General features: G+C 28.0%; 1 protein-coding gene across 1 annotated transcript; it reads left to right on the top strand.

Annotated features, from left to right (window-relative positions):
- Positions 1-1523: 1523 nt before the first annotated feature.
- Positions 1524-13915, top strand: LOC113550419. Its single transcript, XM_026952228.1, has 3 exons — positions 1524-2024; positions 5756-6252; positions 13588-13915. The coding sequence occupies exons 1-3, from the start codon at positions 1524-1526 to the stop codon at positions 13913-13915; spliced, it is 1326 nt and encodes a 441-aa protein (XP_026808029.1).
- The last annotated feature ends 8679 nt before the right edge of the window (positions 13916-22594 follow it).

Genomic DNA, 22594 nt, shown 5'->3' with positions numbered 1-22594 from the left:
AATGATATTAGTTGTGTACAATATTATCGTTCCAAAGGTTTGACGATAAAAAACTACCATAAATTAACAATATGTTATTAACTAATACGATGATAAATTTTTTAAATATTTAAAATTACTGAACATTGCCTATCTCAAAATTAAACTTTTATACCTAGTTTAATACCTTAAAACAAATGCTGCTTGGTATTTATCCTTTTTCTGTATTATATGTATCACGTATTCAACTTACTAGACCTACAACCTACACGTATACAATATCACGAGATAAAGAGAAATATCAATCATAAATTTCTAATTCAGACTTTGAACGATAATTTTTTTATACGCGTGGCTCGGTAGCGGACAGATAAAAAACAAGTAGGTACCTACCATACATATTATAACATTTATAAATCACACGTCCAATCAATAGCTAATAAACCTATAATATAATATTATTATCATGCCTAATATATACTATACCAATAGTATAGCAACAAACAAATTAAATGTAAACAAAAATGTGTTATTATTGTTACTATTTTATTATTTTTGCCTCAACTTTTATGAATGGATACCATAAAATGCAGACAATTATACGTCACATCGTGCGGGGGAGAAGTAAGATTTCTTGAAGGATAAATGATCATTTTTTCCACGTCATCATGCAAATCGAAACGAGTGTAAGTATAAAATGAATATTATATAAAAGCGCATTGCTCACGAATATCATATAGGTACATTACAGTATATTATAAGATTTACTATACGAGTCGACTGGTCACAAAATGTATTATCTACCTATGTCCGAACATAACAAAAAAAATCAAAAAATAATTATTTATAGACCAACGACGTTTTACTAATACACCTCGTTGTTAAATAAAATTGTTTTTAAAAATTAAATAGTTATTATGATATACCTTGTTTCAAAATACTCCTATACGTGATCTGTTTATTAGTCCTCCTCCCCCATTATACCTGCAGTAAAGTTAAATAAAGTGAAACTGAAGAATGCACATAAACACTCCGCGCAAGCTTGTACATAGTAATTCAATTGTATTGCGTTTCTCAAGTCATCGGAACATATCATCGATTTCGCATACATTGACAAATAAAGAATAAAATGAGTCACGCACGTTCATTTTTAACAAGTCAGTCGCTCTTGCTAGAAAAATCAAGTGTGATAACTTCACAAATGGATTATTGTGAATCACGAGATTTGCAAGCTTACATAGGGCGCGTATTTGAATTCTTCAGTTCCGTTTTGATAAGATGGATAGCTAAACGGATCGTATATGAGGTGTTTAAGACTTGGATTTTTACAATTTAGAAGTACAGACAGTGGGGTAATATTATGTTAATATATTATAATTTGAGACGGCAGCAAATTTCCTGCTTGTAGGCGGCAAATCGCTTAATCCAACCACTGATTGGCATACACATATATTGATAAAAATCATCATCGTCATTATACACGATTATGTCACGTATATGTGTCTATGATGTAGATATTACTGGTGGTGACCGCAGCAGTGGTGATGACGATATCGCTGCCGTCGTTATTGCCGGTCAACGGGATCGGACTGCCAGTGGCCCGGTTGACGTACATCGTGAGCGGGGCGCACCTCGAGTGGTCGAGGCCAGGCGATCGGTCGCGGGCCACCGAGTCGGGCGAGTACGTGGCCCGTAACGTGGCGCCCGCCCGTATGGCGATGAGACACGACGGCGTCATCTACCTGGCCATGCCAAGGCTCAGGCGAGGCGTGCCGTTCACGCTCGGCGCCGTCGAGTACGACCCGTGCGTGAGCACCATAGAGCCGCCCGTGTCACCGTACCCGTGCGCGGCCGCTCACCGGAATGTCGCCCAGTCCGGCACCGGTACCGGTAACTGGACCGTGGTCAACGTGGTGGACGTGCACCTGGACGACGGCGGCGTGCTGTGGGCGCTGGACGTCGGCAAGGTGAACTTGCTCGAGGGCGGCGCGACCGTCGTCGTCCGGCCGCCGATGGTGTTCGCATTCGACACGGACACCGATGAAGTTAGTACGCCGTCCACCGTATACACGGCAATACCGTAATGAAATATGAGTGTCCCGCCCCTAATAACGCGTGGAGCAGTCACCCTGTCTCTTTCGATAACGTTTGGTGGGTGTGGAGTGGTCACCCCGAAACGATGGCCAATTATTTATAATATCGTAGATACGAGTATATTATGCATTTAAGATTGAAATATTATTTTTTAAATAAGTATGTTGACACTTTAGTCGGTGGGAGGGTGTAGATGATTGGTTTTGGCCTATCTGTTGTAAAATAAATTTGATCACCACTAGCCTCTACTGCCTGTTTAACGAGACACCATAACTATACAATTAATTATTATAACTGATTACACCTGACTGAAACGACTTGATAGGATCACGCGCGGGTATAAAAATGATATTATGGAATCAAACATTATTCAAAGTAATTACCAAAAGGCATAAAAGATTATTGCTTTGATTTCGGTTTTCGATGCTCCAGTCGTGCGGGAACAAAATGTAAAACAACTTATTGGTTGCTATTTTTATTAGGAATTATGATATTACAATTACAGCGGTAGACTATAAAATTTATTCTCAATAATGCAGTTTAAAAAGAACATGTCTGTATATTATTATTATTCAATCTCCTATGATCGAAATTGATTTAATATGTAATTTTACTCGATTCCGATTTCTTCGTATGTACTTTAAACACAACTATTGTTACCCGAATTAAACTTTGAGAAATTAAATTTGAGTTCAATTTTTTTTTATCATTACATTTTTTTTACAGTAAAATATAAGTTCTAAAAAATAATTTAAAATGTATTAACAGCGTACGCATAACTATAAGTATTTTACAAATAGTTAATCTGTACGATTAATTTTATTTTATAAAATACAAAAAAACAAATTAGTATGTTTATTTTCTATTACACTACACTAAACACTTGCACGGCATCGAGCTTAGATAATACTTTATACACGTGTGCATGTATCGAATTTTATAGACGTATCGTGGTAATAACTAGTAGATACACTTATTATTATAATATTATTATTAAAAATAGATTTAAACAAAAATAATGTTTAATTGATGGTTTTATTAGTACTAAGTATTAAGTAAAGCAAAGAAAGTTAAACGTCTCCGTCAAAATGAGCACACAAATACTTTAAACAACACATTTTAATAAAAAAAAAATAGTAAACACATTTAACTAAATATAAACGATTTCTGAAAATCTCTTCGTTATGTATCTAAAAATAAATAACTAAATGTAAAATCCGTGAACGTGTGAAAATGTGTTTAAAAAAATCAAAATCAGAATTCCTTGTTCTTTGAATTTCCAATAACACGTTAAACTATGTTACAAATAAAATAAATAAGAATTTATGTAAACACGTCTTAATAATCGATAAAATATTTCTGAACAAACATTATGCAGACAATGGAAATTTAAATTAATTTTTTTTTATTATTATCAAATAAAATAGAATATCCTAAAACTATAATATTATAAAAAATTAAAATATAATTTGGTTGAAAAAGTCCTATTCAATAATAATTTATACCAACAACCGATATTATATTTTGAATGGGTCTATTGAACTGTTTCACCATCATGAAATAAATTAATTTAACGATTTTCTTATCATAAAATGAATAATTATAAAAAAAATCATACGTTCTAACATAGGGGATATATATGTACACATTAACCAAGCTCGTTCAGTCGTTTTCAAATTTAATTAATTTTTGAAAAATATAAACGTTTATTCGCTCTTTTTAAACGGATTTGACGTTCAAGTTGATTTCCTATTTTAATTACCGATAACCAAACAAAAACTTTTCATTCCCTTAACGGTTGCAGCATCAGACTTTTATCAAATAAAACAATTAACTAATTAATCGTCACGGTTTTATTATCGATGCAAGTGTCACAAACATATTTTGAGCAAAATTCTGTTAAAACTAATTTATAATAATACGTATAAACGTGTACGCTAAGCATTATACTATAATATTGGTGACATGCAGGACATTTTGAGTTGACATTGAATATTTAAAATATAAACAATAACAAATTAGTGCGTATTTAAAAAACTATTTTGAAATGCGATGTTTAGGATTTATCCGAAAGCGGAACTAATATTAAAAATTCTTTTATGTTTCTAACGTTATGAATAAAAAAGAAGAAACGATATGTTCAGGAATTCAATAAATATTAATATTATAAATCAGAATGAGGTCAATATTAAAAATTCGTTTATGTTTCCAACTTGAAAAAAAAATAAGAAATCGAGTGGCCTGAGTTGTTCAGAAATGCAATAAATATTGCATATTATATGATATTATAATAAATGATTTATTATAAATCGGTTTATTATATTGATATTGACCGTATAATATTGTACAAATCGTTAATTAAACTATTATTATAAACACCTTTTACAAAAAAATAAATGTAATTTCAAGATAATTTGTCAAACAACGTTCAATTTATGTGTAATTTATTGTGAAACACATTATGTGTTTTCCTTCTCCATGAACACGTCTGTAATTGTAATAAGATATAATTATTATAATCCAATTCGTTTACTACAAATAACGAATGCAACAAATTTATTGACAGAATGATGTACCTATATTGCACTATCATCCATTTTTATCAACTACATTCGTTTTGTTTTTAGTTTATATTACCATTTACCTTGACTGTAATTTATTAATCATCTAACTATATATTGTGTATTATTTTATTTATGCTATCAATGCTTTTCTTGGACTATTTATTCTCTTCAAATAAATGAACATTAAATAACAAAAAATATACACTTACTCGCAGGGCTTACACCTAAATAAACCAGAATGCATTGTACCTCTAAAAGCCATTAAAAAACTCCAACACCCGAAACTCAAACAATCCAAATAGTTTTATTTTCACAATAGCTGAATTAACTAAAACCTGAATAAATCATACTGGTTAAGCCGAAAGCTTAGTATATTTTTATTTTACAAATTATATTTGTAGATATTATATAATTTTGCGGTTAGTTCGATCTTGTAATAGTTTTTCGTCTAATAACAACATTAATAACTAATGACAGAAATTAGCCTACAAATCACAATCAATTGGTATTAATTACTAAATATTTCTCGCTATCTATCAACACATTTTAACATTTATGCATTATGGTCCATAGTTTGTTGTATTTATTCATTTGTTTGTACTGTCCAACAGTAATATTTTATGGAATGAAATATTCTATAATCAAAGAAAAATTGGTACCTACTAACTTGGATTTCAAATTAAGAATTATCCTGAACTATAGATTCCTTCCTAAATTACACCCTAACCACTCTAACCCGCATAATAAGGGTAAATGAAAGCACCAAAGCATTTGTTCAAATGTTTTATCCCGAAGTTTGCAGAACACCCGATAACCTGAATCCAGCATTTCATCACCAGAAGCGTGCCAAGTCCCTGTGTATTCATTGTGCAGCTTATCTATACGAATTTCGCCGTCTGCAAACTGCTGAGTTACACAAATGTTTATCAAAATAACTATTCAAACAAACATGTTGTATAATTATCATATATTTATATATCTATATATAATATGATATTATTCGAATGAAATGGTAATAGCAGAATACATTTCCATCGCAATCACTCGAATACTTTTTTTTTATCCGAACAAATAATTGTACTTGAAAATAATTTGAATAATAATAATAACTTCCGCAGATAGTGCGGGCGATCGACTTATCGCGGGCGACCACGGAGGCCAGCTGCTTGCAATCGATCGTTGTCGATCACAGCTCGACCGCGGGCCAATTCGTGTACGTGTCTGACGCCGGCCTTGGCAACGTGATCGTCTACAACGTGGCCTGCGACAGTTCGTTCAAGGTGCACGTACCGGTGGGCCCGTGCGGCCAACGGGACGTCATGTACATGGCACCCGTGCTGGCTGACGTGATGGACATGGCCGCGGGCCGCGGCTCAGCCCGCTACCGGCGGCTCTACGTCACGTACCTGTCGTCGCGCGACATGATATACGTCCCGGTGCATGTCGTGGACGAGTCGACGGTCGATCTGCCAACCGTCAACGTGGGCCGAAAACCGTGCAAGATGATCGTGCTGGGAACCGACCGCGGGTCCGTCATCTACTTCCGGACCGACGGCGACACCGGCGAAATTCTCAGCTGGGACGTCAACAAGCTGTTTCGGCACGAAAACTTTAGGTAAATTAAATCAAAAATATTAACCCTTTTCGCTGCAGTACGTTATTTTAATGTAGCAAATGTTTTTTTCACTCGTTATGTACACATTCAGACGATTATTGTACCGATTTATTGACCTGGTTGTTCAAGAGCTATAATCATTGTGATGAGTTTGGCGTCAGTAAAGTAGTGCCATCATATCACGCTCGTCCACCCACCCACCCACCAATCCACCGCCCAATTCGTCAACGATTATTACTAGTCGGACCGGTACACGTGTTATCCGTAGGTTTATATAACAATATGATGCGTGGGTGAATCAAATATAGGCCGCGTCGATTTTACGAGAAGCAACAAAAGCGTTATCGTTTTTTTACCAACAGCTCCTACGCACGCACGCACTCGCGCAATAATATAGATACACACGCAAAGGTAACGTACTGAGCTTATCCGGTTTGATATTCAAAAAACACATTTTACCATCTCCGGTTTTATATTTTTGAGAATATAGAGTGAGATATAGAGTGAGCGAGAGAGAGAGAGAGAGAGAGAGAGAGAAATAAAAACCTTTTTATCAAGAAAGCCCGATATTAAACGAAACCCGACGTTTGGTATATTTGATATCGGATGCATTTTTTTCCCGCTTAAAATCCGATGCCTGACCCAAATGTTAGGTAATATAGTTTTTTAAGCGTGGAAATAACAGACAGGTCATTTACGCACTTTATACTCATTCATTCTAACGATACGTTCTTCTCCGTAAGTTCTATTTTCCCGTGGCTATCTTCATCGAGAGTCATTATATCCGATAATGAGTCGTTGTACCTATATACCATACATATACTATACCACAACGTACATGTAATAAATCGTTGATCACTTTAGCTCCGGCCAACGACGTGTAAACGATACTGAATAACCGACTCTATATACATTAACGTAATCTTTCCATACCATAACAACTATACCTATATTCATTGTATAATATTGTATATAGTATGGGTGCCATTTGGGGTATCGCAGGGCTTGCATTGGTGGACCTATTTTTTCCTGTACCGTATTGTGGCCTGCCTCGATTTTATGTTGTACCGGTACAACTAAAATATGATAATTAATAAACCTACTACAACAACAATTACTATCGAAAAATATTTAATAAACAGTATATTGTTTTAATCTTTATTGTAGTTGAAATTACTTAATAGTTGTAAGATTATGAACACGTTCAAAATTTAAAAATATAGTTATCAGTTTATCACTATCTTATTGACTTCTTAAAATTTATAATTAATAATAATAATAATTTAATTATTAAAAATTAGGAAAAACACAATCTCACTTTATTCATTCTGTTTATTATTTAAGAACTCTTAATTTCAAACAATAAATTATTGATTTTAAAATAACTGCATGCTATCAACTAACATAAATTGTTTTTTATGTTTTTTTATGCTTACTGCTTTATTTGTATAATTAAAAAATTGATTTAAATTTATGATATTATTCATTATAAATGAAATGTATGAACCGTATTTATAGATAATGACAGTATAATCAAGATTCAAAGTAATATAATAGGCAATATAAATACAAATGCTTACTGATCACTGCTATAGTCCTATAATTTAAAAGAGATAGAATTGTTTAGAAAAACTACATTATATGAATTATTCGCGTGAAGGAGTAGTTTTTGAATTTCGAAACTTCACTTTCACGATTAAGTAAATTGCTGAAATGATATATTCATATAGAACACATTTGTATTTCTCATATGGCCCACAGCCACCTGTTGCTCGTCACTTTTTAACTGATTTGCCGTAAAAAATTAGTTTTACGTCTTTTTAGATGTGTATATCGTACGGGAAGCGTCCAAAAATGTGTTAGCGTGCACAAGGGACCGTCGAACTTTATTTTTATGTCAATAAAATTACGAAAATCCAAATACTCAATACCCAAGGCCACTAAATACCACTTTTTTGAAAAAACTCATATGTAAGATTTCGCGCTGAAGGATTTATTTTTGAATTCCGAAAATTGACAGTTTCGGGGACGATTACCTCTGAAATTACTGTTTAAATAGGGGGTGGGTGGTAGTCGGTGGGTCCTCTAATTGTAAATGTAGTATGATACTTAAAAAGTAGATCTGAAATATTATTAGTTAAATTATATTATAATGCATTAATTATATAAATTTATAATGACCCCCCCCCATCTTTTGCGTCTATTATTATAGGTGGTTCTTACTTTCTTAATACCTATAATTTTCTTTGCTTCTAAAAAATTTTTAGTTCGCCACCCTTTTACATAACTACTTACATAAAATATATTAAATTGTAATCATAACGCAATGGAAAAATAGGGTTTTGAAACGACGAGGTTCATGATTAAACTCTTGTTTTATACGCATTTAGTCTTAAAAACTTTCTACTGACAAAGTATTATTGTGTTTACACGTGCTTTTCCCTATGTCATATCTTTTTCATTCCGTTTTGGGTTTTAAAAATAATAACCACGGAATAATTTGTTCAAAGAATAATAATATTATTAATAACAACAATGTCTGAAATAATAAACTGCTATTTCAATGTAAATATTATTAAATATTGCCGTGTTCGTAAAATAAACTTTGACTACTTTGAGGATGAAAAATAAAAACTAATTTCAAATACGGCCACGTGCGTATTATTGCGTGTGTATGTTTATGCATGGATCGTTATCGTGAAACATGTATTATTATATACATATCGTATATAGCTGGTCCATACAACTGTTTCACGACTGAAATGTCAAACACCGTTTGATAATACAACAACGACGACTAATTCATGAACCGCTGCCGCCTCGTTTGTATAAACCCGACATGTGGCTCACATCCCGTGTAAACCCAGCTTTATCCACTGCAGTGCGTGGCTATATAATGTGCTGTTTTATAGTTAGTACCTATGTATATATATATATATATATATATATATATATATAGTATGTTATGGCGTGTGTAACGACGTGTTCTACAGTGTACAACTGTGCTCAAAGGTTTAACATTTTACTGTTTTAGCCCTATGCTGCCACCGCAGTAGCTATGTAATGATTATTATTACTATATGATATTATTGTTAATCGTGTATATAAGCGTAAAGCGGATGATTTGTTTTTTTTCTTTGACAATAACTATTAATATTAATATATATTTGCATATCAATATATTTTTTATAAATATATATTATAGTATATTCACATAAAACAATCTAATAATACAGTATGATTCTAATAATGTAGGATTATTATGATTAAATACTTATACATATGCTATATTGCATTACTATTGTTATCTATTATACAGTAAAATATGTTTTACTTGACATATAGATACAACGATATATTATACTTACGCAAACATTTAATATGACCCGTATTTTTATAAAACATTTTAAATATCAACTACATAGTCTATATTATGCATAATAGTATACCTATAATATCAATGATGTGCTCGTGTTTAGAGAGGTCCCCCACCTTCAGGGGACAATTGCCAAATCCTGAGTCCCATTAAGAAGCGCCAGTGGTTGAAGTTCAAAGACCTTATACCAAACGAAAATTTTTATTTTTACTATTACATTAGTCATTTTACAATTTAACATATAATAATAAAATATTTGTGAAAATAAAATAAAATATATTAATTAAGTATCAATAATACATTTTTAATCATTTTAATTTATTTTTTTTATTTTATTTCATTTTAATTGTTTTATAATGACAATAACATGTAAACAAATTTATATTTATAAAAAAAATGTAAAACAAAGTGTATACCTAACCATTGTTATAAAATTAATTCTTCTGCTCGAAATATAAAAAAAAATAGGTTTTACAACATTAGATCGCTATTTCGCGTATTTAAACTTTTTTATTCTATGATATTAAACTTTTTCCACTTACAGTTAAGCACTTGAGCGATATAATCGTACTGCCAAAAAAATAGACGCTAAATCGTTATCATAACACAACTAAAATAAAAATTATCGATGTCTAAGATGAATTATTTCATTTATTTATGATAATAATTAGGTACACTGACATTGCAGTGAATTTATTTTAATAATAATAACAACTCGTTAGTTGTTACACACAATTTGTTATACGAATGCCAGACGAAAAATAATTATTATATTTGTTAATCAAATCCAATAATTTTAAATAATTTCATAAACACATCCACTTATTGAAGAAATATCGTAATAAATATTTTTATTTATTTTTTAAATCTGTAAAAAGTAGAAGTAAAATCACAAAGAAAAAAATAATATCTTAAGTTTTGATAAATAATTATAAATATATGATACATAAAACAAGACGCTACTGTACGTTGCTACTAAAGGAATTTGTATTATGTAAACAAAATATATTATTTTCAATAATATTAATAACGTTAAGCTTTAAATAATATTTTCTACAAACTGTTGAAATAGACGGCTGTCAGATACACTTATTACTCCCAACAAAACGTAAGAATATTAATTTATTACGAAAGATAAAAATCCAATAATGTATTATCTAATATATAAATTATGCAATGAAAAATATGTCTTTAAAAAAAGTACTGTATAATTCGTTTCAAACTCATATTATTACTTGGTATCTATTATTTATAGCATTTTATTATTTATTTGGTTTCATTAAATTCTACACTAGTAATAATATTATATTTAAGTTTTAAAATAAAATGACATTTTTAAATGCACCTTCTAGGTAAATGTTAATCAATTTTCATTAATAATAATTAATTGAATAATAATATTTAACTATTAAAAACATTAAAGGGAAATTTCGAATACAATGAAATTAATGTCATGTTATTTCAGTTATTGTATCAATTTTGAAAACAAAGTTGAAAAATTTATAATAAAAATATAAGTAAACAAGAAAAATGCAATGAGATAATATGAACGTTGATGCATTATATTTATCTACCTTATATATATCATAAATATGTTGTTCAAGCTATGACATTGTACTGTACTACTCTGTAGTGTCTATAGTGATCTGTATTAGTTTTCAACTTGACCATGTTATTTTTTATCTTCATAATCAATCATGTATAGTAATAATTCCAATGAAATCTAAACCATATACTATTTAACATAGTAATAGTAATTATTAATATTAAATATTACATTTTTTTAATGATCCTGTGCTTTTTAAAACGTATATAGCATTTATTAATACAACTTACACTAGGTAGTTAGCCGTTTTAATTCATCTTTAATTTTGATAGGTCGATATTGACTATTGAGTCCTGCTATCAGTCTGCTATTGTAATGAAAAGTGGGAAAATAATAACTTTGCATCGACAAATATTGAGTAGATAATAGTAAGTATTGAGTGTCAAATGTTTTGACATTACTTTATGCCCATTGTTCTTTATAGCACATAAATTCAAATTAATTAAGTTTAAATATACAATTGGTCTAATGGAAATTTTAACCTATAAAGTACAAATACTCTATTTTCTTATTAATAGAATTTTTAGTTTATACAAAAAAATTCAAACAAATTTTAATTAATTACTTTAATAATTATATATATGCCTTAAATATAAATATAACATATAACATTATTTAAATTTTACTCTATATTTTATAATTTGACATTTTTTTTACATGTTATACTTTTTTTGATTCTTAAATATTGAAATTTAAATATCTATAAATAATAATATTATAATATCTTAATTTATTCATTTATACGAGCAGTAATATATATTTGTATACATTTTCTGTTAATAATTATATTTATTTCAATTTAATTTTAGTGTTTTAAAATAAAAATGTTTAATCAAAAATACTTTACAATTAGGTTTAATCGCAGAGACATATTTAAGCCTTAAACTCAGTTTGAAATTCTTATTACAAATTATACAATGTTTTTATTCTGTTAAAATTCTAAAAACATTAAAACAAACATTTAATATTTATAAATTTTGTCTTGTCATGTCTTATCTTTGCTGTACATAAATCGTTACCCTTAAATCTTAATTATGAAAAATCCAAAATGTATATTCACTCGGGGAGACAAAATAATGCTTCGGCCGAGCAGAGAATAATATTACAGCGGATGAGTACTAAAGAAAAAACTGTTTTTGTGGACTTAACTTTTTTTTTTTTCAAAATTAGTACTTTCATTAAGAATCTTTACATAAAGCTCCATTTTTCTTATACAATTAAAACAATAAAATGTAATTATTTTGTGTTGGTACATTTAACGAATCCGTATTAATATTTATAACGTTAATAGATGCTTTTAAGAAGTGATCAAAAAAATAGAATGTAGGTATTAGGTAGATATAGTATAATTAATGCAATATAGTGGACACTAGTCACTAACACAGAAAATTAACTATTGCATAATATTATAATATCATTCCTTTTAAATAATATAATGGATACCATTTTCAATGACAAAAATCATTATAATGGTTTCCTCGTAATCAGACCAGAGCCAAGAGAACTTTTTGATGATAACTCACAAAGTCAAAATGTGAACTTCTCTTTTAAATATGATTCAGTCGTTTACCATGGTTATCAGTGAAGTTACTGTACATTCTGCGTATCCATCAACACACAGCGCGCATTAATAATGAATAAAGTTGTTGACATCTGACTTACCCTCTTTACTCTTAAAATAAATTTTCTCCATATATTTTTTATATTTTACTATTCCCATCACTGATGTATCAACGCAGAGCGATTTAGATTTACCTATTTATTTATTCAGCTTTTCAGTGCCTATATGGATATAGACAGCTAAATCTCTGTGATCAATAAAATTCGATTGATGGAAGAATATTTTTACACACATAATACCTAAAATCAATACATATAATTACATAACTGGTCTAAGAATGCTATTAACCATTTTAGAATCTAAAAATCGAATTCATATTATATATATATGAGTGCGTAACCTAACCATGTGCATATATAAAGGAGATGTGTTGTTCATATCTCTATGATTCTTTTTTTTTTAAGAAATTGAATGAAATGTTATTTAGAAAAAGTTAAAAAATATAATATCATTTAAATTCATAAGACAAATCAATAATTTCATTGTAAGTTATAAGACATTCCTTATATTATAATAATAATTATACATTAAAGCAATAATATGTAATGTATGAAATCATTTTATAGTTTATAAAGATTATCACCGACAACTATATGATATTTATAAAGTATGTCACAACTCACAATGCCGTGATAAATCGATCACTCTATCAACTTACCGTATAGGCTAAATAATAATAATGTATATACGTATAATATCGTTGTTATACTCATTACGTGTATGCTATCGTAGGTCCGTGCAGCGTGGTCGAAAGTCCAGGATACCGTTGATGGTAATTACGGGTTTCCAGGGTTACCAGTGGTCCATGGAGAGCAATTACGTAGATTTTCTGGTCGGCGACATCGGGTGTCTGGGCGTCAGTACAAGAATCGAACCCCTGCAGATCCATGACGAATATCCTGACGACCCGTGTTCGAATAGGGTTCCGATGCGATGCGGTCAGGGCCGGACGACGGCGAAAACGATCGGATCGAACGGGACGAAATCAGCAAGAAGGAGTACAACTATCGTCAACAAGAGATCCGTCGCAACAATAGCTGTAGTTGAACCGGCACCGTAAACACTTGAATAATATATACTACAGACACCGCCGCGCCGTCGGGACTGCTGACCATGACGATGACGTTGGAAACGATAAAATATTTTGCCGGAAAACAGTTTTTGACCGGAAACGCACACAATAATAATATAATATAACAATATTATTATACAGAGTGAGTCCAATCCAAGTACGATTCTTTATATCCTAAACATTTTTTCACGTATACCTATATATATAATATAATATAACTATTAACTATATCGTGATTTGTTGATTGTTCTCATTAGTCGTACACATTGAATGCTCTACGCATTAATTATTGTTATTATTATTATTTGTGTTATTGTTCTTATTTTCAAAAAGTATATTATTTATTTTTTATATGCGTAATACAATAATATAGACATATAGTAATTAATTGATGTGTGCAGTTTATACTTTTTATTATTACCTATTATCACTACTCTATATTTTTCAGGACAATCAGTATTAATATTACACATTTTGTTGGTGAGCAATTATTCTTAGAATTTTTATTTTTCTTGTTCATCACAAGGTTTTAAAAGAAATTGAGCTTTAACCTATATTTCGTATCACCAAAAAAATAATTGCCATACAGCAAATTATTATCACAAAATATTAATATAATATTGCCTAATGTTTTCTGATAACTTACCATCCTTGATTTTTTTTATTTTAAATAACATTTTTCATCCTCGTTATCTTTAATTTTATAGTTTGATTTCTTCCATTCCGTTTCTACTTTACTAACAATGGCCTATACCGAATAAGCAAAATTTTCTTTTTTCCAGGTATATATCAAGAATTAAATTAATAATAATTTTATAAAATTTATAAATTAATAAATATATTGATGAAAGGGAATAAAACAAAAAGTCCACAAAATTATATAATCTCATGTATAAATAGTTAAGATATCCCCTTTAGTTTTATGGAGATCATCTCATACCTACCTAAAATATTCTTCATAAGTTACCCTAGTTGAAAAATCCTTATTAAAACAGGTTTAGCCTAATACTTTTAACATAATCGTGTGACACGTGCATAGTACATATCAAGTCAAATTATAGTACAATTAATATCTATTACATGGCATGGGATAGTTCCAAGAAACAAATTATTATTACATTACAATCAAAACTTGCTAAACATAAAATAATTTTCCAGCATCTCTACACTAAACTTTGAATATTTACTCAAGCGTATATAACTATAATATTGCGTATATGTTATAAATTATAAATAATAATACAATATAAACTATAGATTCAATGAAATAATATTGTTGTATAATAAAATTATCTGGATATTAAATAAAGGTTTGATGGAATTGACGAGGATAATGATTTATAATAAATTATATAAAATGAAAAATGTAGTATTTCAATAGTTACTTTAAAGCAATAATAAGACATCAACAATTAGATAGCTGACAATAAATGATAAATGTAATTATTAAAAATAAAAAATTATAACCGTTACAGGTTGTATTTAAATGAACTCTATAGGTATTTCAAACGATATCAAACTGCAATAGATTCCGAGAAAAAACCTAAAAGCTCGATTGGTATGAAAATTTGAAATTGTATGACGTATTGTTTTTCTTTTTTTATACATCATCATTTATCACTAGAGATATTAACAATTTTTAAAAATTACAAATCTTTTATGAATAAACTCAACAGTGAGTTAAAAATTAAAATTAAACTGATACATCTTCTTCTTTATCTGGCCCTAATACTCTTTAAGAGTTTTTACCGCCATCACTAAATCCCTCCATTTGTCTCTGTCCTGTGCTAGTTCTCTCCAATCTTGCACTTCCATTCTGTACAGGTCCTCTTCCACTACATCTAACCATCTTTTTCTTGGTCGTCCTCGAGGTCTTTTTCTCATAGGCTTCCACTTCATAACTACTCTGTTTATATCGTCCTCATTACGCCGCCACATGTGGCCCAACCATTGAATCCTTTGTCCCCTGATGAAACTTACTACTGATGCCATTTCCATTTCTTCTTGCAGCTCTTTGTTATACTTTCTCCTCCGTGTTTCTTTTTCATTATTATACACTAGTCCACATATTACCCGCCATATTTTGTTCTTAAAAGTTCTGAGTTTTCTTTCCGTATTACTTGTGGTAGTCCATGCCTCGCACCCATATGTGAGTGTGGGTCTTATTATTACTATGTACAGCCTTGCTTTAGTTTTTTTTTTGAGAATACTTTTTACTTTAAGAATTTATTCAGAGCGTAAGCTGCTCTTTCTGCTTTTATTATCCTTACGCCTATTTCCCTATTCCAGTCATCGTTTTTACTCAATCCTGTACCTAGGTACCGAAATTCATTGACCTTGTCGAAAGCTAGGGATCCCGTATCAATGTTGTCTTCCTCGCTTAGTAATTCTATTATTTTTGTTTTATCCGTATTAATTTTTAGACCTATTTTACTGGCTGCTTATTATACTGATACTAATTAATTGAAATTAATATTTACTTTGGTCGTAACCTAAACTTAAAAATGTAATTATAATTTGTAAATAATAGTACAGCTTATTATTATTACTATTATTATAAAATGATAATCTTATCAAAATATGAATTGGTCTTCTACCAAAATTTCATACTTAATAATTATATACATAGCATTCATTCCGTCTACGGTTTAAACTTTGAAGAGTTTAAGCTATATATTGATATAGTTAATTAAAACTAAGTTTATTACTAGTTTTAACTTAGCCATTAGACCATTTGTTTTATTTTTGATATTGTATTCTTCTTAGTTACATTATAAAAGTTTGTAAGCTTAAAAGTCTCATCAAAAATTATTTAACAATAAACCAAAAGTGTTTGCACTTCATGTCACAAATTACATATAATATTCAGAATTGTATCACAAAGATTAAAAATATTTAAAACTATTTAAAAATTTTAAATCATCAACTTTTCGTATATAATACATCCTGTATAGTGTAAATATATTATGAAACTATATCATCCAAAGTCTGCATCTATTAAGAAAGCAAAAATATGTTGAATATTATTAATCGAGCTACTGAAAATATAATTATCTCAAATTTCTAACCAAAAATTAGGATCACAACAATATGAAAAAAAAATGTATTAAATAGTGACTGATATACCTGAATAATTATTTTTGGTTTTTAATTGTAAAGTTATGTAAGTGTTATATCATTATTGATTGTATTTTATTTTTCTCATTTGATTCCAAGCTCTGAGAAAATAAAAAAACTAGCAAAGTGTATAGGTACTCTGATGTTTTTACAGAGTTCGTTAAAAATTAAGTAGACCATTAAAAAGTTAAGGATACTTTATTTCTTTAAAAAACTTCTGAAAAGTTGTTCGTTATTATTTTTTTGTAACCTGATATTATTTAAAAACATTTAATCAAATTTATTTATGTATATTAATACATTTTTTGTACAAAAATAACTAGGTACTTTAAAAGCGCGAATACAAGGTGCATGGGATAGGAGTGATGGCTTTGCTATAATCTCTGTTAAAAAAAAAATGATTTATATAGGTCGAACTATTGGAACTGTAGAAGTTGACAACGCAAACGCAATCTATAACATTATAACGTTCATGTACTGTAATCGATCGCATTTTTTTATTTTAATTGTGTAATTCATTTAAGAGGATGTCACACACTCACACTCATAAAATATGACCGTAAAAATATTAGTTTTGTATTTCGTGCATGTACATTACATTGACTAAAAATCATTTATTTACAACAAATGATAAAGGACGACATTTTCTGTGTTTTATCTTAGGCTTATTTTAAATTGTCTATTTTAAGATTTTTACAGGCAATTAAAAATTTTAAAATTTTAAAATATTTAAATTAATATAATTAAACACTTAACACAGGCACAGCCATTCACTGTGTCCTAGATAACTCATCGATCCTTATAGCCCCTATATTTCTAGTGGATAGGCCAGTTCTACGCATTATTTGAATAGTTATACCTACTTATTGAAAGTAATAATTAGTAAGTTTAATGGGTATAAATAAACTATAAACTATATTATATACACAAATAATATAGTTAGTCCATATTAAACAACACAGTTAACCTATAACACATTCATCATGATGGTTGGTATAACAAACTTATAAAGTTTCCCAATAGATCTACCTACTCTATTATATAAGCTCATGAAATAGATAATAATTATAACTTCACCAGTTTTTTTTACACTATATGTAAACACTATAAAGATAAAAAAATTATACATTCATGTTATATTATTGTATACTATATTAATTTATTTATCATATATTCAAATTATATTATATTAAAGTAGGTAATAACTAATAAATTAAAAATATAGTTGTTCTAATAATAATAAAATATGTGAATACGAGTATAATATTATAGTACCTATTACCTATATAACTATATTATTACATAGTAATAATTTTGTTAGAGTCCAAAAATTTGAATTGATATTATAAACAATTTCCTCGATCTATCAATTGAGTGCCTGACGAATTCTCCATATAAATTTAATTTGGCCAAATAAGAATTGACGAAATTGTAATCAGTCCCTCAACATCTATATTTGACTGATTCCAAATTTGTTTTTATATTTTGAGTAAAATATTATATGAACAGGAATCCCGTCTATAAAATGATATGACATGTGATTTACCAACCCAAATTGCTTAAATTGATGTAAACCTCTTACAATTGGATAAATTATTGATTCTAGTCGCACCACTTGTACCTATGGTCTATATAAAAGTGTAGCTATTAAACAATACATATATATATATATATATATGAATATATAAGACTTACAGTTTTGTAGTAAACCAAGCGAAAAAAAATGGTGAATTATAATAATGATCTTTGGTATTTTAATACTACAAGTGACAAGTAGTCAAGTGTCGATTTTTTAGTAATAGTTAATAGTAATTTTTATAAAATATTAAGTTCAAATAAAACTTACATAAAAAATCGAAAAGATACATAGGTACTGAAGAAAAAATAAATAGTATTTTTATTGATATACATTTTTAAATTTGTTTATGCAGTAGCAAACAAAAATATTTGGAGAAAATTACTAAAAGATTAATTAATTTAATTAATTTTCACATTACCTTGTTAAACGTTGTAAATTAATTTTCTAAAAACAATAATAATAATAAATATATGTATTTTTATAATACATGAACAAACAATTATATAAGTTTTTAATAACACTATGTATTAAATATCTTGTATCGTATACCTCGTACATAAAACGCATAGGTACCTACCTAATTTTCTTATTAGGTACCTAATACATTTTGACTATTTTGAGCTAACAAATTACGTCAAAAATATTTAATTAGATAGGTACTAATTTAACTTTAACTTTTATAGAAATGTTTAGTTTATTGATAATATGAATCATAATATGTTATTTAAAAAAATGTATGATTTGATATTTATGGCATTCTATTATTAACTTATTTTCATCTCCAATTAACTTTTTTTATAAGTTATCTATACGTAAAATATGATAAATTTTATTAATTTCGTACTTCTTTTTGTTTTGAATGGTTATTTTAAACACGAATATAATCCTCTTGAGTTTTTTAGTTAAAATTAATGATAAAGTTAAATGTTTTTTTTATTTAATTAATTTACTTATGAAAATAACACATTAACACGTTATAATATCTATAGGTTATAGCCATATATATGTTCATAAATAGAAGACAATAATTGTATAATTCATATACAATTAATAAAATATTGTTTTTGGTAGGTACTCTTTAAAATTTATATTATTAATTAATTATTAAATTTTATAATTTAAAAATATTGAACAACTAGTGTGTATAATAATTATTTCAAATTTACTATTCAACATCTACGGCTGCAGTCAGATTATCATAAAATATAAATCGATTGTTGAATACAATGTATTTACTATTATTCCAGACAAGTAGAGCGTGTATAATATAATATTATATACACTACTCACTGTCTCACTGGTAATAATATATTAATAAATTATAACATTGAATATGTATATGTTTTTCCTACCAATTACTATTAATTAAAAAATAATTACATCAGAAAACAAAAATAAAATCCCGATTAAAACGTACCTATATTGCATAAGTCACTTATAATATACATACCTATCTACTGTTATTTAAAAAAATGTGCCAATGATTAAATCACCATTTTATTATAATACGGTTTTCATTGATACATTCCTAATGATATTTTCACGTTTCGAATACGAGTGTTTTTATGATTAAATTTTAAAACTATATTATACACTGTGACATAATATTGCAATACTTACATAGATACTAGGTACACCAACACCAATAATTGAATATCTACCTAAATTATATTATGCAATAATAAATTAACAAAATAAAGTTTACCTTTATAGTGATTTCGTATAATACCTAACTTGGATTTAGTTGAATATCTTTACAAGTTTCATTATAATTTGTACGGAGGATAAAGTTATTTGGTTTACAGCCACAATAGTTATGTTGATAACTATTGTGGCTATTACATAATGTTCATTTTGATTGGTTAAACTTACCTAATACCTATTATATTATATATATATTTATATATCGGCACATAAATTAACGTTTATCGGTTAATCTGAATATTTGCCGCCAGCATCAAACTTCCAAGACATTACACATAACACATAAGTCGTTAATAATATCTAAAAATCTCAATATTTGTATTTTTACTGTATAAATGTATCAAAATACCAAGATATTGTACATTTGAGATGACATTTTGAGTAATCCATGTGAGGCCATGGTTTAATTTTTTTTTTTTTTAGTAGGTACCTACCTATCAATATTTAATTTATTACCTATTATATATTTTAATTTATAACTTGCCTTTTAGTATTGTGCAGCTGACATTTCATACATTACTACATTACTCTATAAAAGAGGCTTAAGTACTTATTTGAATCAAAACTCATTAAATTTATTATTCATTAAATTCAATATTTCTACAGTGAAACAGATGACAACAGTGATACTTAATCACAACCAGAATGTATAAAATGTTTTTTACTAAAAAACTTTGTATTGTCAGACGAGGTCATATTTTCAACCATTGATCGATATTTCTTACTAAGTATAAACTTTTTACTGTTTTTTCATTGTACTCAAACTCACATATATATTTATTTGAATATATGTCCCAACTTCCAGAAAACAAGTACCTACTACAATTAAACACAATTTTATATTTAATCAATTTAGTTTCACAACTTTCTCAAAAATTAAGGAAGGTTAAGCTACTCAAAAACAAATAATCTTATATATTTAAATTTTCAACAAATGTTTATAAAATCATTTTCAATACATGATAAAAAATTTAATTTTATACATACAATGACATTTTTAAATGCAATATTTTTGGCAATAATGTATCACAAAATACAGGTTAACAGCCTTCGCTGAATATAGTTTTCATGTTAAATTATTTATTAATGAATTTAAATTTAACACATACAGATAGATTATAGTGACTTACGCCTTGACAATGAAGTACACTTGACAGCCGATACTTAATGTACTGTAGAAAAGTCACCTAATTATCATTTTTTTTTAATAAAAATAATTTTATATTATAATTCATACTGTTTTTAGGAAAGTATATTCAAAATCTTAAGAATAATCATTTAGGTGATATAAAATAATAACAAACACATGAAACTATAACATATATTTTTTTGAAATCCTCATTGTGTAATAAAATTGAAATAAAACAAAATTCAATAATTATTTAAAACATATTTTACATTATATAATATATTATATATGAATAAACACATGTATACTTTTTATATTATGTATATATAAATTTATTTTCTGTATTAAGTATAAGCTTATTATCAACACTATACATAATATTTTGTAAATTTGATTTGTATAGACATTGGACAATTTATGTTAAAAAAAAATATATTATTATAATATAATATAAAGCCTATCCGCCTACAATAAACGATCATTTTCATATTTATATAATATTATGCTTCAAATTACTTGATAATTATAGTTTTGTTTTACATAAATATTTTATTAAAATGTACAACATAAATATAATAATATTTCAAGTGGTTAAAAACAATAATTCATCCCTGTTGACGGGTCTACCCTTAAAATGAGTACACATTAAATATGATCAACATTTTTTGATACAAGAACAGAAAAAAAAAACTTATTTCTCAAGCAGATACATTAATTAATAATAAGTGCACTATACAAGTACATTACATTGAGTAAAAATATATGTTTAAAAATCAAATATAATATGTTATTTTATGTATGTATGTATGCATGTATCATATATATATATATATATATATATATATATATATATATATATATATATCTACATTTTATTCTGCTCCAAACAAAAATATACTTTTCAATTAAATAGAAATTTTTATTTTTGGTACGTTATTACACTAATTCAAATATATCATGTATGCTAAAAATGAATAGAGTAATAAAATGTAGCCATGTTTTTTTTTATGTACAAAATATGTTTTATTACATCTGTATGAAAAAAAAATATAAGTTAAAAATGAAAAATAAAATAATAATAGTAATAATAATAATAATAATAATAATAATAATAAACCAACAAGAGAATTAATAAAAA

This window comes from Rhopalosiphum maidis, chromosome 1, assembly GCF_003676215.2.
Source record: "Rhopalosiphum maidis isolate BTI-1 chromosome 1, ASM367621v3, whole genome shotgun sequence".
In the NCBI taxonomy this organism is placed as follows: Eukaryota; Metazoa; Arthropoda; class Insecta; order Hemiptera; family Aphididae; genus Rhopalosiphum; species Rhopalosiphum maidis.
The sequence above is the reverse complement of the archived record's forward strand: the minus strand, read 5'-3'. Positions and strand labels throughout refer to the sequence as shown.